The 16,146-nt window shown below is 42.1% G+C and overlaps 1 protein-coding gene across 3 annotated transcripts; it reads right to left on the bottom strand.

The window, feature by feature from the left end:
• Positions 1–5,485: 5,485 nt before the first annotated feature.
• scn3b (sodium channel, voltage-gated, type III, beta) lies at positions 5,486–15,811 on the bottom strand. Of its 3 annotated transcripts, none has more exons than XM_030337100.1 (6): positions 15,662–15,811; positions 12,841–13,007; positions 12,115–12,343; positions 9,762–9,900; positions 6,970–7,070; positions 5,486–6,298 (listed from the first exon to the last, which is right to left on the bottom strand). In XM_030337100.1, the coding sequence occupies exons 2-5, from the start codon at positions 12,940–12,942 to the stop codon at positions 6,998–7,000; spliced, it is 543 nt and encodes a 180-aa protein (XP_030192960.1). In that variant the 5' UTR covers positions 12,943–13,007; positions 15,662–15,811; the 3' UTR covers positions 5,486–6,298; positions 6,970–6,997. The 3 variants fall into 3 exon arrangements, with proteins under 3 accessions (XP_030192960.1, XP_030192958.1, XP_030192959.1); XM_030337098.1 differs by lacking the exon at positions 15,662–15,811 and adding an exon at positions 14,078–14,878; XM_030337099.1 differs by lacking the exons at positions 6,970–7,070; positions 15,662–15,811 and adding an exon at positions 14,078–14,883.
• Between the last annotated feature and the right edge of the window lie 335 nt (positions 15,812–16,146).

The raw sequence follows: 16,146 nt of genomic DNA, 5'->3' as shown, positions 1-16,146 counted from the left end.
CAAAAAGGTCATGCAAGAGAATAACCACATTTGTGTTTCGGTGTGTGTGTGTGTGTGTGTGTGTGTGTGTGTGTGTGTGTGTGTGTGTGTGTGTGTGTGTGTGTGTGTGTGTGTGTGTGTGTGTGTGTGTGTGTGTGTGTGTGTGTGTGTGTGTGTAAGTATGTGTGTACATTTACATGCATTTGTGCATAAAGAGTGTGTGTGTGTGTGTGTGTGTGTGTGTGTGTGTGTGTGTGTGTGTGTGTGTGTGTGTGTGTGTGTGTGTGTGTGTGTGTGTGTGCGCCTGTTTGAGTAAGCTTTCACATGCATGTGTATGTGCGCAACAGTACGTGTGTGTGTGTGTGTGTGTTCCTGTGTTTAACCTGAGGGTTATCATAACATTTATCAGACATGGTGTTGCTTTCCCTAACTACAGCTGTCTAGAAACATATCAGCCAACTGCTATTTTGCTGGATGTACAGAAAAAGTAAAGCCGTTCTCCCTGGGATTCAGTGAAGTGATAAACCCTGTTTCCCTCTCCACTGATCGACTTCAAAGAGTAAAACGCGCATCATGGCTATCGGCGGCAGGCACGCTAACACCTCTAACGACCCCCTGCATTCAATTGAGTTTGGTTTTCGTTCCGCTCCACTCTCTCTAAACCGTGCTGCAGCACATGTAGCAATGCTAACTCTCTCTCCATGGTAACAAACCCATCCTTTAAAGGGGAGGCCGCCGGCAGAGCTGAGCAGCCAGGGGCTACGGTTACTGTAACATAGTCCGTTAATCTACTCTTACTCTAGCAGCATACTTCACGTTAACACAGCCCTCAGCTGGTGCGCGCCTGCTTTAGTCGACAGTTACACACACAAACACTTACACACACATACATACACAGGCACGCACACGTGCACACGCGTGCAAATACACACACACAAAGTACACACACACACACACACAAAACAAACACACACAGTACACAGACAAACAGACGAAGGACAGACACACACACACACTGTACACAAAGAAACGCACTTACAGCGCACATACACACATACAAACACAACATACACACACACACAATGTCAAACAAAAACACATACAAACCACACACACAACACACACCATGAGGAGTATTTGCACGATATTGCGCGACTCTAGCCGTTGGCGTTTGTATTATTTTGCCACCTTGTGTTTGTGTGGCGGGCCCCAGGTGTGGCCTACACACTCGTCCGGGATTTAGCACGTCTCTGGTGGCCAGGTGTTCATTTTACTAACAAAAGGAGGGTGACGTCACGCGGCCACGGCTCCGTCCCCATCCTCTGAGCACCAATTAAAGAGCGGAGACCCCCACCTCTCGCCGCTCCCCCTCCCCTGCACCACACGGTCTGACTTGTAAATGTTCTTTTTATTTAAGGCCTCCCCTTTGTCCTGTCCAATAATGGCCACCCTCTTGTTGGAAAATGGAGGTGAGCGAAGAATGGACGGGTTGATGGAGAGGACCGAGGATGGAGAGATGGATGGATGGATGGATACGAGGGGAGGGGAGAGGAGAGGGAGAGAGAGGGAGAGAGAGAGAGGGGGGGGGGGGGAGCAATGAATGCAGAAGAGGCTGTTCATGCATTTCGGTTTTATAATGAGTTTTTCTAAGTGGCTAGGGGTGTGGTGAATGACATGATTTTGTATTTTAATTTGAGACACTGTAAACACGCCGGGAGAGCGGCACACATGATAGGAGCTTAGACTCCAACGAGCCACTCGATTTACAGAAACACTTTGAAGATTCATTGAAATCCTCAAATTGAAATATTGTACCCGCAAAACTAGTTAAAACGATTTTTTGTCAACCACTTGTGTTACGCAGCATTCTAAATCAAGTCATTTATACGGTTACATTTTTATACCTTCTGCTAACTAAAAAGGCAAAAAAAGGAAATAGAAAATTTGAGGTTAATTCAAATTGTCACTATCAATAATTAACTCTGAGGGTTAACAATTGCTGCCTGTTGAAATCTCCATATTCAGGGAGCACTCCGCATTGGATTAAAGCAACCTAATTATGATAAATAGCAAACCTAAAATTGTAGCCACCCTTGTGGCATGTTGACCAAATATGAACTAGGCCTCACCACAATGACAGACAATGCTGGTTGTGAAGCCTTTCAACCATTGAGCATGGCACACTTTGTTTAAAATGAAGGAGTGACTCTCCTGTCCTCACCTAGTGCATTAAAACACCTGATGGAATTGAAACAAACTTTTAAATGACAACATTGATACAATTATAGATCTTGGCTTTCATCAAAGATGACAAAATGCTTTGTCCGAAATCCAATTATGCTAACTTGGTGTAAAGAGGTGCTAGAAGTGTTGGCAGAAATCTTGTTAAGAAATGCTCAGGAAATGTGCTGGAATGGATCGGGGTGTTTGATTTCACAATGTGCTTTGGCTTTGGAGGGCGATGGAATATAAAATAATAGAAAGAGCAAGGTTAGTTGTCTCCGCATGAATCATGCTGATTTCAATTAGCCGGTTATGATTGAATAACAATGTTTAAATAACACCACTGAACCTTGGCCAAACCAAGATTATTTTAAGAGCTATAATGTTCTCTATACCGAAGAAATACACAAATGAAGATCCTTGCAAGAATGATGGTCAGACGGAAAATCAACCGAAATTAACTATGCAGGAATGAACAATACATGAGATGATTATCAGCATCAGCATTATGGATGATTTCAAAATGCTCCATTTCAATGGTCCTCATTTCCCAAGACTCCCCTTTGTTTAAAATGAATGCCAATACTTTTACTTCAAATATGTTTTGTGCTTTTGAATACGGAAGGATGTTTTGAAGGCTTCAAAAACTTCATCCAATTGTTAAACTGCTACATCACAACCAATCCAAATAAAAACATTGGAACTCTGTGCAAACAAGCTTTATAGGCATTGTGAATGTTTAGGGAGAACATGATTCAACACACCTTATTTACAGACAGTATTGCTTGCTTTTTTTCAATGGAAAGAAACAGTGAAGAACGGCAGTGGAAACACTTGCTCAGCCTGGGGTTGGTCTGGTGCAGGCTTGCAAAATGTTCTCTGGGGACGTTACCGTACAGAGGATTAAGACTCAATGAGAGAGGGAGGAGGTGGAGAGGCGTTGAGGTGTGTGTCGCAGGGGGGAGGTGGAGGTGTTGGGGGTGTCAATGAGGCAGAGTAAGAGGAGGTTGGAAAATAAAACAAGAAAAACATGTCTTCCTCTCTAACTCCCATGATCCTATCATCCTCATCACCAAGACGACTGCTAATGCCCCCATGAATAATTATGACCGCCCGAGCACTTTATTGACCTTACTGTTCCATCCATCATGGCTGATGACATCAGGTGGGTGTGGAGTCCCCAAAATAGCACCACCAAGAGACGGCTGCTGATCGAAATTATAGAGTGGCCGCAACCAGTTAATCAGGGAACATAAAGCGTGTTCCATATTAGTATATACCGTAGCAACAATACATTGGACTTCTATCATAAAGAAAGCTAGTGAGTACTTAGAATATACACAGAACAGTTTATTTTCGTGAAGAGCTGAGTTGTCACTTATAACATGTCAACTCTTGTGACCTAAACTCTGTATGTGTTACACTAGGGGGAGACAAAGACCCCTAATAGATGAACTATGTCAGCATATGATTACATAACCCTTTATGACTGATGGGTAGATGGCTCAATTAACATTTTAATGCTGATCTATTATTGTTGGCGTTAGTGTTGAGCTTTCATAAGCAGCCACAGAGAGCAACCCAGTTGCACAAAAAAACAAGGCAGCCACTGCAAAAAACAGCCTTTAATGAGCTTTTTAAAAAAGCACAATTTCAAACTCAGCAGTGTCGCATGTTGTCTAAGCCGTTAGCTGTAGCAGATGTGTGTTTCCACCCTGTGGAGACTGCTCACTGCTAATGCAGTGAAACGTTCTTGTGAGGACAGGACTTGAGATGCAGACAGCAGTGTTTGTGAGGGTCGGGGCGAGCCTGCTGTTATAATTGAAAAGTATTTTTGTACAATGTGGGTCGCATTACTGGGCTGTTTCCCTGGGGAATCACAATGTAATACGAGAGAGAGAGAGAGAGAGAGAGAGAGAGAGAGAGAGAGAGAGAGAGAGAGAGAGAGAGAGAGAGAGAGAGAGAGAGCGATGAGGGTAGTCAGAGCGAGAGAGAGAGAGAAAGAGAGTAAGAGAGAGATAGAGAGAGAGAGAGACAGAGAGAGCGAGGGCAAGATGAGTCAACATATAGAGTGTATGTTGCTAGTAGGACATGGCTTACTAGGGCAATCAACTGAGGATGATGAGAGAGCCGCTATTAGCAAGAGTATGGCAAAGGCATCTGTGTGTGTGTGTGTGTGTGTGTGTGTGTGTGTGTGTGTGTGTGTGTGTGTGTGTGTGTGTGTGTGTGTGTGTGTGTGTGTGTGTGTGTGTGTGTGTGTGTGTGTGTGAGATCGGTACACAATCGATAAGCAATTTATTTGAAATCAAGAGATGGAGACAAGTTTAGTTAGTTCTGCCTTTTCCCCCTTCACAAAGACCCTCAGAAACCCAGAGGTCAGGTTTGTGAGTGCAGTCCCACAGGCCACTGCTGGATCCACACACCTGTAGTCTCTCTCATTAAGAAGCCTGATGGTGCATATGACTGTTAAAAAATTACAGTTTAACCTACTCATTAGTGTGTGTGTTGGTGCAATGGTGTATGCATGTGTCCGTCAAAGTCAATGTGCATGTGTGTGTCTTTGTCGTGCGTGCATCTTTGTGTATGTGCATGCACGTGTTTATGTGTGTTTGTGGACACATGGAAGATGCTAGACACCACAGTGCTATCTTTTCCAGGCAATCTGCCGGCTCACAGTCATTCCTGGGTTGCTATAACAACAGCTGCTGCTATATCGTCACAGCTGTGGGTCGCAGCTATCAGATGGGGGAGGTGGTTCAAGCGGGGCTGGGGGGGGGGAGGTGGCTTTATACATCCCCTGTAGTCACATCACTGTCCGTCTCACTGCTGTTTCTTTATCTTCTCCATCTTCACTGTCACTCTGTTGGAGCTAGCTGTCACCTGCCCCGGCAGCTCATGTTCAAGAGAAGAACAATGCTCTCTCAGCCTTTGCAATTTTTAACTATAATACAGCTAGAGCACACATTGATAATATGCCTCAGCTCCACTATTGTGCATTTAATACACTGAAGCCTAAAGGGGGCACAGAGTTTTGAAAGAGAGGCAGGTTGACTTTAAACTGAGATGAGGTATTTGAGCCTAAAAGCTGAAGTTATACAGTTGCTGTTTATAGTAGATATTGTGTTTACCTCTCAATATCTGGATACCTGGGAAAATGAGAAGCGCTACATTTACTTGTATATTCGATGCGTGCGCAGCTAGGCATGAGTTTAGGATCTGTCCAGAACGATACATTTCACAGGGAAATAATGATGGCTGGTAAGTGGTGGAAAAGACCATGAGCTTAAACTGATTGTGCAATACATTTATTCCAATATAGGCAGATCTCTCACACAGGGCATAAGAATGCGTAACACACATCATGCAGAATGATATCATTGCACCAAATATATGAAACACATTATTTTCTACAGTATTTTCCCTATAGATTCAGGCACATATGGAGCGCTGCTATTGTAGCTGTTGGAGAACACAAGCAACAGCGGAGGTTAGAGGTCAGGGCGATTGGTAACACAGATTTCAGATGGACACGATAAAGGAAAGGCAAAGACGACTTCATCAACTGAAATATTGTCAAATTACACAGTATTATCCAGTACTTTGAGTACTATTAGTAGTATTTTACTATGACACAAGATACACATCCATACAGTATACAAAGCAATGCAATCCTTTTATTGTAAAAAATTAAAAGTAGAAAGAAGAGAATATATCACAGTAGAAACTGCCTTTTGACTACCATCTCAACATTGTCCATCAAAAGAGTATGAATCACACGGACAGAACAAACAAACTGTATCAGACATGCAGTTTGGTATTCAGTTTTTAATATCAGTTTGCATCCCCTCGACCGTTGCACAATGCAAGCAACACAGCAGAGTACAGAGGGAGTGGATGAGAGAACAATGGGACCTAGAGGCTGAACATTGCTCTCCAATTTCTCTCTGATTGACAACGTATTTGACCATAGCGTGAGCACTCGAGTTGACGAGTGTTTCAAAGTGTTTTCAGTGAAATCAGTGTGTGAACAATGTCTGTGTACATAACTGTGCTGCTGCCCCCGCAACGTTGAGGTGGCCTTCGTATCGGTCAGTACCTGGAAAAGAAAGAACAATGTAAACGTGTTCAAATTCAAACACATCGTTCCTGTTCAGCAAAGACAAAGAATCCTCATCTCATTCAAGTGTAAAACGATTATATATCTCCTCATGACACGCATAAAGTAGCTCTTGCACACATAAACATACATTTCCATAATCGAAATGGAATCATGACATTATTGGTATTATGCACACAGTAGAACAGCAAACTATGAACACAGTAAGTATATGTGGTGAAAATGGCAGGGATGTATGTTTGTGTAGTGTGTAAATAACAAGAATGTTGAAAAAACATAGCAACAAATACAAACAAATTGATTAAGTCTTAAAGGTTGTGGCAGTATGCTGACAGTATGAATTACTTAGTACTGGTTAACAATTACAATGTCGCATATATACACAGATAAATGCATGCTTTTTCTACCAGTTTGTCTTCCAAAACCAACTGACAGCTATTGTGGATGTGTTATAATGACGACTCGGGGCGTGTCCTTCACTATCACTCAAAAACATCCACGTATCCTACGGTCATCATGCTTTCTGTGTGGTTTGAAGACATTGCTTTTTACTGGTACAACCTTTAATTGTGGAAATATGCAAAGGATGAGTTGAAATGGAGGGTTAAGTTTGTTTGGTCGCAGATCAGTTTGAGTCTCTGGTAAAGTACCGTGTCTGTGGTTGCAAGACAACCACTTTTATTCGGTAACATCAGTAACCGGCTCAGCTGGATTGTCTTTTTGCTCAGAAGGTATGGCTAGGTAGTTTGTCCTGCAGAAAAAACAAAGGCAGTTCTAGAAATGAAATGTCAACTGGGCTTTTTTAGTAAATGTGATCTTTCTAGGTTGCGCTATACATTTCACCCGTTCGCAATGCTAAATCCCATCGAAAATCTGGATCTAAATATGTCTAACTTGTGTTTTTCTAACTCCCTTAATTAATAAACACAAATAAGTAAACGCATAAATAAATAAAGCAGACAAGAAAATAAAGAATATATCTTAAGAAAATGCCATAGTTAGTTTCTTACTCATAGTTATGTAATTAAATGTGTGTATATTGTGAGTATGAACAATTCAATAATAACGATCACATTGTATTTACCAATAATACACATTGTTATTATTGGTTAATGATTTATCATAGCAATACAATCGGAATGCTTACAAAAAAAATGGTCTATGCTAACATTAACAGTGTATATGTCAATTTCTCTTGGTTACATAATGGCAGTGTTGAGCGATTGAACTTATCACTATAAATGCACAAAGCATGACCTCTGAACTTTGAACTACGTCTGAATTCACTGTGAAGTGCTCCATCCAACAGAGGCTCTGTGCTGAGTGGGTGCACTTAATCACGCATTATTCTAAAGTGTAGTTCAGTCAAAGCATAGCATACCCATCACTATTAATAGTCACAGAGTCAGCATAATCTTTGTACTGTCATTCTAGCCCACTCGCAAATTAAATCAGCCCGGACTCTTGTAATTGGACTGTCACTGCATATTTTTCATACTTCTGACTGACTCGACTGCCGTTCCATATAGATCAAAGATCTGTTGCAAGATTGGTGCAGCTAAGTCATCTGATTTCAAGCCATTGACTCCCAGAGGAAAACAGTAAGGTAGTCTGGTCTGATTGCGGAAGTATGGATCAGGAACAAACATGAATCGGTCCCTAATGGTTGAATTGTAAAGTGGTGTCCCTTGCCTTGACCCTGGATGACCCAGGAGGAGCATCGTGTAGTGATGCATAATAGAAAGGACATAGCATATAACAAGGCAGGACATTGATTTTCATGTCTTGAAAGCGATTGGGTTCCAATTGGAGGGAGAATCCAACAGTCGGGGCTGTGCAACTAGTTGGTGGCTGTGTGGAAAGCATTGGTTTTACATCTGCATTTGTAGATTGTAAATGTTGTCACAGATGGAGCTGAGCCATCTTTGAAAAAAGGCGAGACCCCTGGTGTGTGACCCCATTTACAATTCTTACTGCACCAAATGCCTACAAACTGCCTATGGATACAATATTTGTGCCTATTCACTTGCATTGAAGAACATCTGCCATGTTGTTCATTAGGTTTCTGTCGAGTTACTCCAGGAAGATCGCTGGAGACCTGCACGCATCAGCTGTTGGGCTGTCAGATAGCTTATATTATTCCCTAAATCACAACAGAGCAGTCGTCACAACATGGCAACCCGCAGACCGCTAGCCTTGCAATAAAATGCCTTCAATGCTCAACTCAAATTGTTGATTTGCATGACTGAACTTAACTGAACTTAACATGCATGACTGAACAGCATTACTGAATTGCATTTTTTACCTTGTCAGAAAGCAAAGCATATCCTATTTTCCTCTGATCGTTCCTGTCACCTGTAAGAGGAACGCCTAATACTTTTACCACTTCACGCTATAACGACTTCATTCCGGTGCCACACACAGCTGTGCCCCGCCCATCAGCGTCTGTGTGTTCTGCATTTTATTAGGAGCATGGAGTCACTCAGTGTATTTCCAGTCAACCACTTATCAGCACTTATCTACTCTAAACTATACAGGCTGGTGATGTCGGGGTCATAAATTGCCTGTCTGGATGTGTGTGGTCAAGTCAGCGGTTTGGCAGCCCACAGAGACCTGGCAGCCCACAGAGACCTGACCGCACAGGTACGCTCTGGTCTTTGTTGGCCAATCAAAGGTGATGCAAAAACTCTGTTTATTAACGAGTTGCAGATCTGGGCAGGATGTTGGGAAAAAAAAGCTGTTTAGAATTGGAATGGGAATGGGAGTCAGCAGTGCTCAGATTTACCCACACCTGCCAGGTGGCCTTCCAAAAGACAGATTAGTGTGGCACTGGGTAACTCTCCCTCTCACTCTCTGTCTCCCTCACTCCCTCCCTCCTGCCCTCTCTCTTTCTCTCTATGTCTCACTCACTCTCTGTCTCGCCCTATTTTTCTCTCTCCCTCTCTCCTCCTGCCTCCTCCTCTCTTATTCTTGTAATCATTCTTTCTTTTTTTTCCCTTTCGTGCACTACATTTCCTTCTTACCCTCACACAAACACTCACAAACACACACTCTCGCTGCCTCCACATGCTTTTTCTCTGTTATCCCCCTGGCATGTTTAGCTCTGCATGTCTGCATTGCTCCTTCAGTGAGCTTGATCAAGGTCAATAGGAGAATACAGCAACACAGCTCATTCAAAGACATGTCAGTGCCCTTGGCTGACATAGCAGATATACAAGGATAGCATGCAGTTTGCTGTGTGTGTGTGCGTGTGTGTTTTTGCATGCGTGTGTGCCCACAGCTTTGCTTGCGTGTCTTTATCTGCCTGTCTGTGAGGCTGTATGTCTGCCTTCCTATGAGGCTGTATCTATGCCTGTGTCTGCCTGTCTTTGAGGCTGTATGTCTGCCTTTGTCTGTGAGGCTGTATATCTGCCTGTGTTTTCTGTGAGGCTGTCAGACTCACGCGGGGTCCTGGGTGTGGTCGTCGGCTCTGGAGATCTTCCTGTAGCAGTAGACCATCTCCACCAGGAGCCACAGGGTGAGGAACACCAGCAGCACGTACATCATGACCTCTGAGTACAGTGACGCCGGGTTGACTTTGGCTGCAGAGGAACACACACACACGCACCCACACACCCACACACCCACACACACACACACACACACACACACACACACACACACACACACACACAGCACAGCACTGTGAGCTACGATAGTCTCCCTTCACCTCATCTGAAGGATCATTGCCGTTGGTTATACATGGATGCGTCTGGTGGGGTTTATTTGTGATGGTGTGGGGTCATACTGTTCAAATAGGTTCATGGCTGTTGCCCTTGAGACTGTAGAGAGCGTGAGAGTGCTGCTAGTTATGATGGACAGCGACTAAATTGCAGTTTAATTGCAGTCCCGTATTCAAGTTGCTTAATGAGACAGAGGTCGACGAGCGCCCGTACAGTGAAAATCCATGCAAGGTTTTATTTAGATCTACCGATGTGCTGAAACGCTCATTAGTGATACCGTTGGGTGGGGATAATTAGCAAAGATCCAGATGGTTCTTAAAAGGCTAGGCAGAATTGCTCATTCCTAAAGGCGGAAAGGTGACCTCTGTCTAATACGACCCTGATAACTCTGAATGCCGACCTTACAGTGTCCACTAACTGTCAAGCATGTACTGTCATGTGGTATCCCGAAGTGAAACATGCTATTTGATGCAAAACTTTTTTCTGAGACAATGATGTGCAAGCAAATGTTATTTACAGAACAGTACCATTATGGTGTCTTCCTACTGTCCTAAAGTAGTTTGGCTAAAATCAGATTAAAAGATGGTTATACACGTGTCACAGTGGTTTTCATGCCGTTGCAATTATATCAGCTTAATGGTATTACACTGCTAATTTAGAGAGAGCGATGAGAGAGATTAATATCCAATGTAAAGAAACCAATAAAACAATCGCCAAATCATCGGATGAAAACCATTGTGACAATGAACGGGTGCCAAACCCCAAACAAGCCGTCGGACCCATGACAAATATGTAATGTGTTTTAACAGTGACTTCAAAAGAGACTATGGGCACCGTCTAACCCATAAAACCATGACCCAATCAATGTTGTTTCAATGAGAAAAGACGTCATTGCTGTAACCTAATATTCACATATCATGCATTCTGGCCTATGGCTTTTTGAAATCTGGCCCGACTACACTACAAAGATGCAAGGAGATAATGTGTGTCTGTGTGTGTGGTATGCAAATACAATGTAGTTTATCGTAAACGACCATATCATTTGATTATCATAACATCCAGTGCTTTGTACTACTTTCAGGAACAACACAACCAGTGGAAGTCTCCATCCAACATTAAACCACACTAGGTGCACACAGATAGACATTTTAAAGACATGAGGGATCTGTTCATTCAAAGTTCCAAATATACATGTACTATGTATATATTGAACGAGGTGAATAACAACACAATCAGCAAGCCAAGCATTCGGGAACGCAGAATACATTACCCCTTATAAAAGATAGCAAAGCAGGTGGTTTGAATTAACCCCTTCACTGACAATAGGTGAAAGCTTTGACAAACGATAGACAGACAAAACATAGCAATTATTCCTTGGGTACACACAAAACAAAAAAGGGGACAGAAGGGTATTGATGGTGTTAGTCACAGACGGTTTTTCATTCAAAGTCCATTATTGGAGGAGGGAGCAAGTCACAAAAAATTATAATAATTATAATAATAAAGCATACAATCCCTTTGCATGTTCTTATTGAGGCTACCACATTCAGGCAAATGTTATCATCACACAAGTGAAACACTGCATAAAAGCGATTTCACCAACATATTTCATAAATAAACACAACTAAAGTCCCCCCAAAGGATTTGTAGCATTAACATGATCACATTTCAAAGGATAACTGAAAAATATGCCATGCCCACAATTCTCAGTACGAAGGACGTCATCTATCATGGTGACCCAAATTCTTCGCAGGATTTAATTTGCATAATGAAATGCTTAATTAATTAGGACTAATGGCACAAATCCAATTAAAATTATTTTGGATTTTAATACTGTCACCATTATTGACTGTATTAAGTCAATAATGTTGATAACTTTTAAGAAAAATAATTGCTACATATTCATGCTCTTACTCTAAGATGAATATGTAAAGTGCTTAACTCAATATCTATCCTCCACATTGAACTATGTGGTTCAGCCTACAGATTATCACTCAGGAACGAACGTACTATCAGGTACTTTGGAGGGGACTCAAGAGATAACAAAAAGTCAAAAGTACACACTGGCCTCACCTGTTGGATACACCTTCAACTGGATTACCTTGGTCTTGTTGACCGAGGGGGTGAAGTAGTCAAACTTAAACTGACGAAACACGTCGCAGCGATAGGTACCGCTGTCGTTAAGGGAGACGTTCAGGATCCAAATGGAGAGGTCCTGAAGGTCCACACTCCCGTTCCACAAGAGACGTTTCTCCCAGGGGCCCTCCACCTCCTTCGGGCGCCCATTCCTATACTGGAAGATCTGTTGGAGAGGGGAAGCTAGGTTCCAATATAAGACGTAAAAACACACAAGCTCCAAGGAAGATGCATTACGAATGCCATGCATAGTGAGATACATAATTTGATACAAATAAATGGGTCATCGGGTATTAAGTTAAACACCTTTAATGTTTGGAATATTAATACAATTATATATATAAATTCAACTTCACTTCTTTGAAGGAACGCTCTGTAACATTGTCACTCCAGCCCTCACTTATTCAACAGTATTGTTAACTTTTCCCCTGCATATATTGCAAAGTTCAGCTTTTAAAAAGTTTAAAAGAAAAAAAGGTTTTAATCTTTAAATCAATTTTTGTCTGTGGGAAAAGTGCAAGAAAATCAGATTTGAAGCAAAAGTGATGGCTGCAGGGAAACAACTAGATTGAAATGATGACTTTAAAATCCAGTCCTAAATCGATCAGTCTGTACTAGCATCAGGGAGGGGGCAAGGAAGGAGCGGCGGCAGCGCAGGCCTACGGGGATGAGCAGGGTGTCATTGTTGGTGAGGTAGAACCAGTCCACGCGCGTCAGCGACTTGACCTCCTCTCTGGTCATGCAGGCGATGCAGGTGAGCTTCATGGCCCTGCCCACCACAGCCTCAGTCTCTGAGGGGATGTCCACGCACACCGCATGGCCAAAACGCACTGAGACACACAAGGGGAAACATGGGACACATTACCGAGGTAGATCGATAGTGGATGATCTGGGAAGATCAGAGAGGAGAGGGAAGCTTTAATTGGTCGCTGGAACACAGCAGAGGTTAAGTGGTCATTGTGTATGGGGGTATCACAGGTGAATCCAACCAATGCTTCTTTTATCCAAAGACACATACAGCGAATACAGGAACATGTCATTAATTAGGAGGTATGCGTCTGGGAAATCCGACACCCTAACCCTAAACCTTAGGGTTAGGGTGTAAAATCTCCCGGAGAAAGATTTATATTCGGATTGTATGTGTTAAGTTATATGCCTACAATGTCCATCTAAATATATGTGTTTGTATATGTTGAAAACTTAAAAACACAAAACCTCGAAGATTATATTCTATGGTTATTGTTGTTGATGTTGTCATTGAGGCGAGCAGTGTATGAGGTCTATTTATACACATACAAATGTACATTTATGTATTGAACTGTTATGTTTGATTTAATGTATTGGAATGGAATATTTGATGGTCTGGTAAAGAGTTCAAATATTTTAAATACAAACAGTTAACAAAATCGAAATCGAAATTGGTTAACGTAACGTTTGCCATGAATGCCTGCGTGTGAGTGTTCCAGTGCTGAATCCTGTGCTCTTATGTAACCCCTAGCCCACTGGGCAGACAGTCCTGACACCAATTACATCCACATGCCTTTCTACACAGGCTCACTGAACCAGACATAACATGTGTGCATGTGAGTGGGCAAGGGGAAGTGGGGTTAGCCTGCTGCTACTCACTGATAGTCTGAAGATGGGTCCATTGTTTGAGAGGACATGCTACTATTGTTTTTTTATGTTTGTATTGGTGGGGAATGTATTCAGCTGGGATTGGTTTAAAACCAGTTAAGTCAAGTTCTCAAGGAGAGGGAACAGGGTAACCTAGTTGATGATGCAGTGGGCCATACATTCACTCTGACCTTGGGATTTAGGTCTAGAATATATAGGGAAATGAATGACCTAGAAAAATAAAAACGATGAATAATTTCACATAAATCACTCATAGCCTACTTACCCGCACACATTAAAAGTAACAACGTATGCAGTCGACCGCTGAGAGGCCCTATCATAGTGAACACTTTGAGAAAACTAATTATGATCAGTGTCTTTAACTTCTGAGTCCTGCGGAATCCCTTCTGTGGTTATCCTGGAAGTGATTTCAGGTCAGGGCGGCGGATGGTCCGAGTTAATAAGAGGGAATATCTTCAGGACCAAGGCCAGCACCCATCCGTTACAAATCCGGCTGCCGATTACTTAAAATCACCAGTCTGAGGTCCAAACGAGAGCCAGTTTCAAATGCCAATGTCTCTGTATCCCAGTGGCAAAAAAAACTCTGGGAAGCAGAATTTTGGTAAGCCTTTTAGGGCTGTCCATTTATAACAATGTGAAAAACATTGTTCTACTAGGACATAATCACCAACTTATAAAAGCTTCTACATTCCGGACGGCACAAAAGGATTGTATCAGCGCTGAAATGTCTCTTTATATCAAAAGCAAAAACATAAAGTGGCGCAGAGGTGCTGTCCTCTGATCCAGACAGCCTTCAACACATCTCATGAACAACGATTCAACAAAACAAGAGACCTGTAGAGTCCGGAAATCCACTTGCGTTAGCGCGTTTTTGCAACGTTGCTCCGAGACGACAGAGATAAACAGGCCAAACGGTTTACTACCTAACAAGGAATATCACTCGGACATGATAGATTCTTTTTTTTCTCGAACATATCAAATACGGACTAGTAATGACGTTATCAAGACGCAGCCCGCTGCCTTTGTTTTCACAGCAGTCACTTGTGTGGCAGCACGTAGGCGCTGATGCGCATGCGTGACTCCCACGCTGGAGCAGGCTCGTGCGTGGTGCCACGCGCATCACTCTTCAAGAAGATATTTTATTAATCTTCAACGTCATGTACGTTCTTACGATATTTGACGATCGTGATTATATGATTGTCACATTAAAAAAAAGGGGAGAATAACAGCCTTCTACTAATTAAACTCACGAGCGAACGATTGAGGAGAAGTTCCCAGAGTTCGGTTCGACACAGGCTAGGCATAGGCTAATACCTTTCCTAATTGGCTGTTTTCTAGTATATCGACCATACATTCCCATCATGCTTCACTTTATTCATGAAGAGTTTTCTTGGTGATCAGAGCCCGGTTGAGGCTTTCGGCGTTTTTCAGGCGTTACGCAAAACACGAGCATGTTATCCCCTATAGGGATTATGTGATTAACCAGATGCGAAGAACATAGCATGCATATAAAAGATCATAGCCAATGTTGATGACAGGAACATTGAATTTTGAATTACATTGGGTGCAATCAGAATACGCATCGTGCTACTGATAGTTGTTGCTCTAATAAGCTATGATATATTATCTGGGGTTCAGAAGATAACAGTCCTAAGTAGGCTACGGCCTATCACATGTTAAATTCCTGTTTATATTGGGGTTAGGGTTAGGTTAATATCAACACCACTAGCAGCCGTTGCTTATTTGTATAAGCTATGGACTTATGTTGTCTTTTCCGTCAAGGTTACTCGCCTTAGGATGAATGACGAATGATGAAAACTGAAACACAGAAAGTCACTTTCAAACTCACCTTTGAAAAGGAATAAAACAAAAGCTAAGGTAAAAAATAATTCACTCCTAGTGTTGCTGTATATGCTATTGATTTGTATTGTACCAATAGATCTTCAACTTGTTTTGGTGTATTACATGAGGCAAGTCGCCCATAACACTGGAACACAATAGCGACATAAGTGTCTCTGCCATTATATAAGCCCAGCCCACATGCAGAGGCTGTACGGCTCAGAAGACTGGGGTGCCCGTCACACCAATGTTATTAAATACCTCCTACTTTTTTACTTCACAGTCTGAGTATTTGATTTTGGATTTGTAGAGAGGTATGATATTAAATATCGTCTTACAAAAGAGAAACGAGTATATGGCGGGCCGTGACTTTTACCATGTGGCCTTCAAAGTATATATATATATATATATATATATATATATATATATATATATATATATATATATATATATATATATATATATATATATATATAATATAGTTCATTCAGAAGC

This window comes from Gadus morhua, chromosome 16 (assembly GCF_902167405.1).
Source record: "Gadus morhua chromosome 16, gadMor3.0, whole genome shotgun sequence".
Lineage (NCBI taxonomy): Eukaryota > Metazoa > Chordata > Actinopteri > Gadiformes > Gadidae > Gadus > Gadus morhua.
Note: the sequence above shows the minus strand (reverse complement) of the source record. Positions and strands in the feature narration are given on the sequence as shown.

Coding starts and splice junctions, on each gene's coding strand:
- scn3b (XM_030337098.1), bottom strand. CDS start 14,132: ATGATAGGGCCTCTCAGCGGTCGACTGCATACGTTGTTACTTTTAATG. Junction 13,008..14,077: donor GTTACTTTTAATGTGTGCGG/GTAAGTAGGCTA, acceptor TGTGTGTCTCAG/TGCGTTTTGGCCATGCGGTG. Junction 7,071..9,761: donor GACCACACCCAGGACCCCGC/GTGAGTCTGACA, acceptor TTTTTTCTGCAG/GACAAACTACCTAGCCATAC.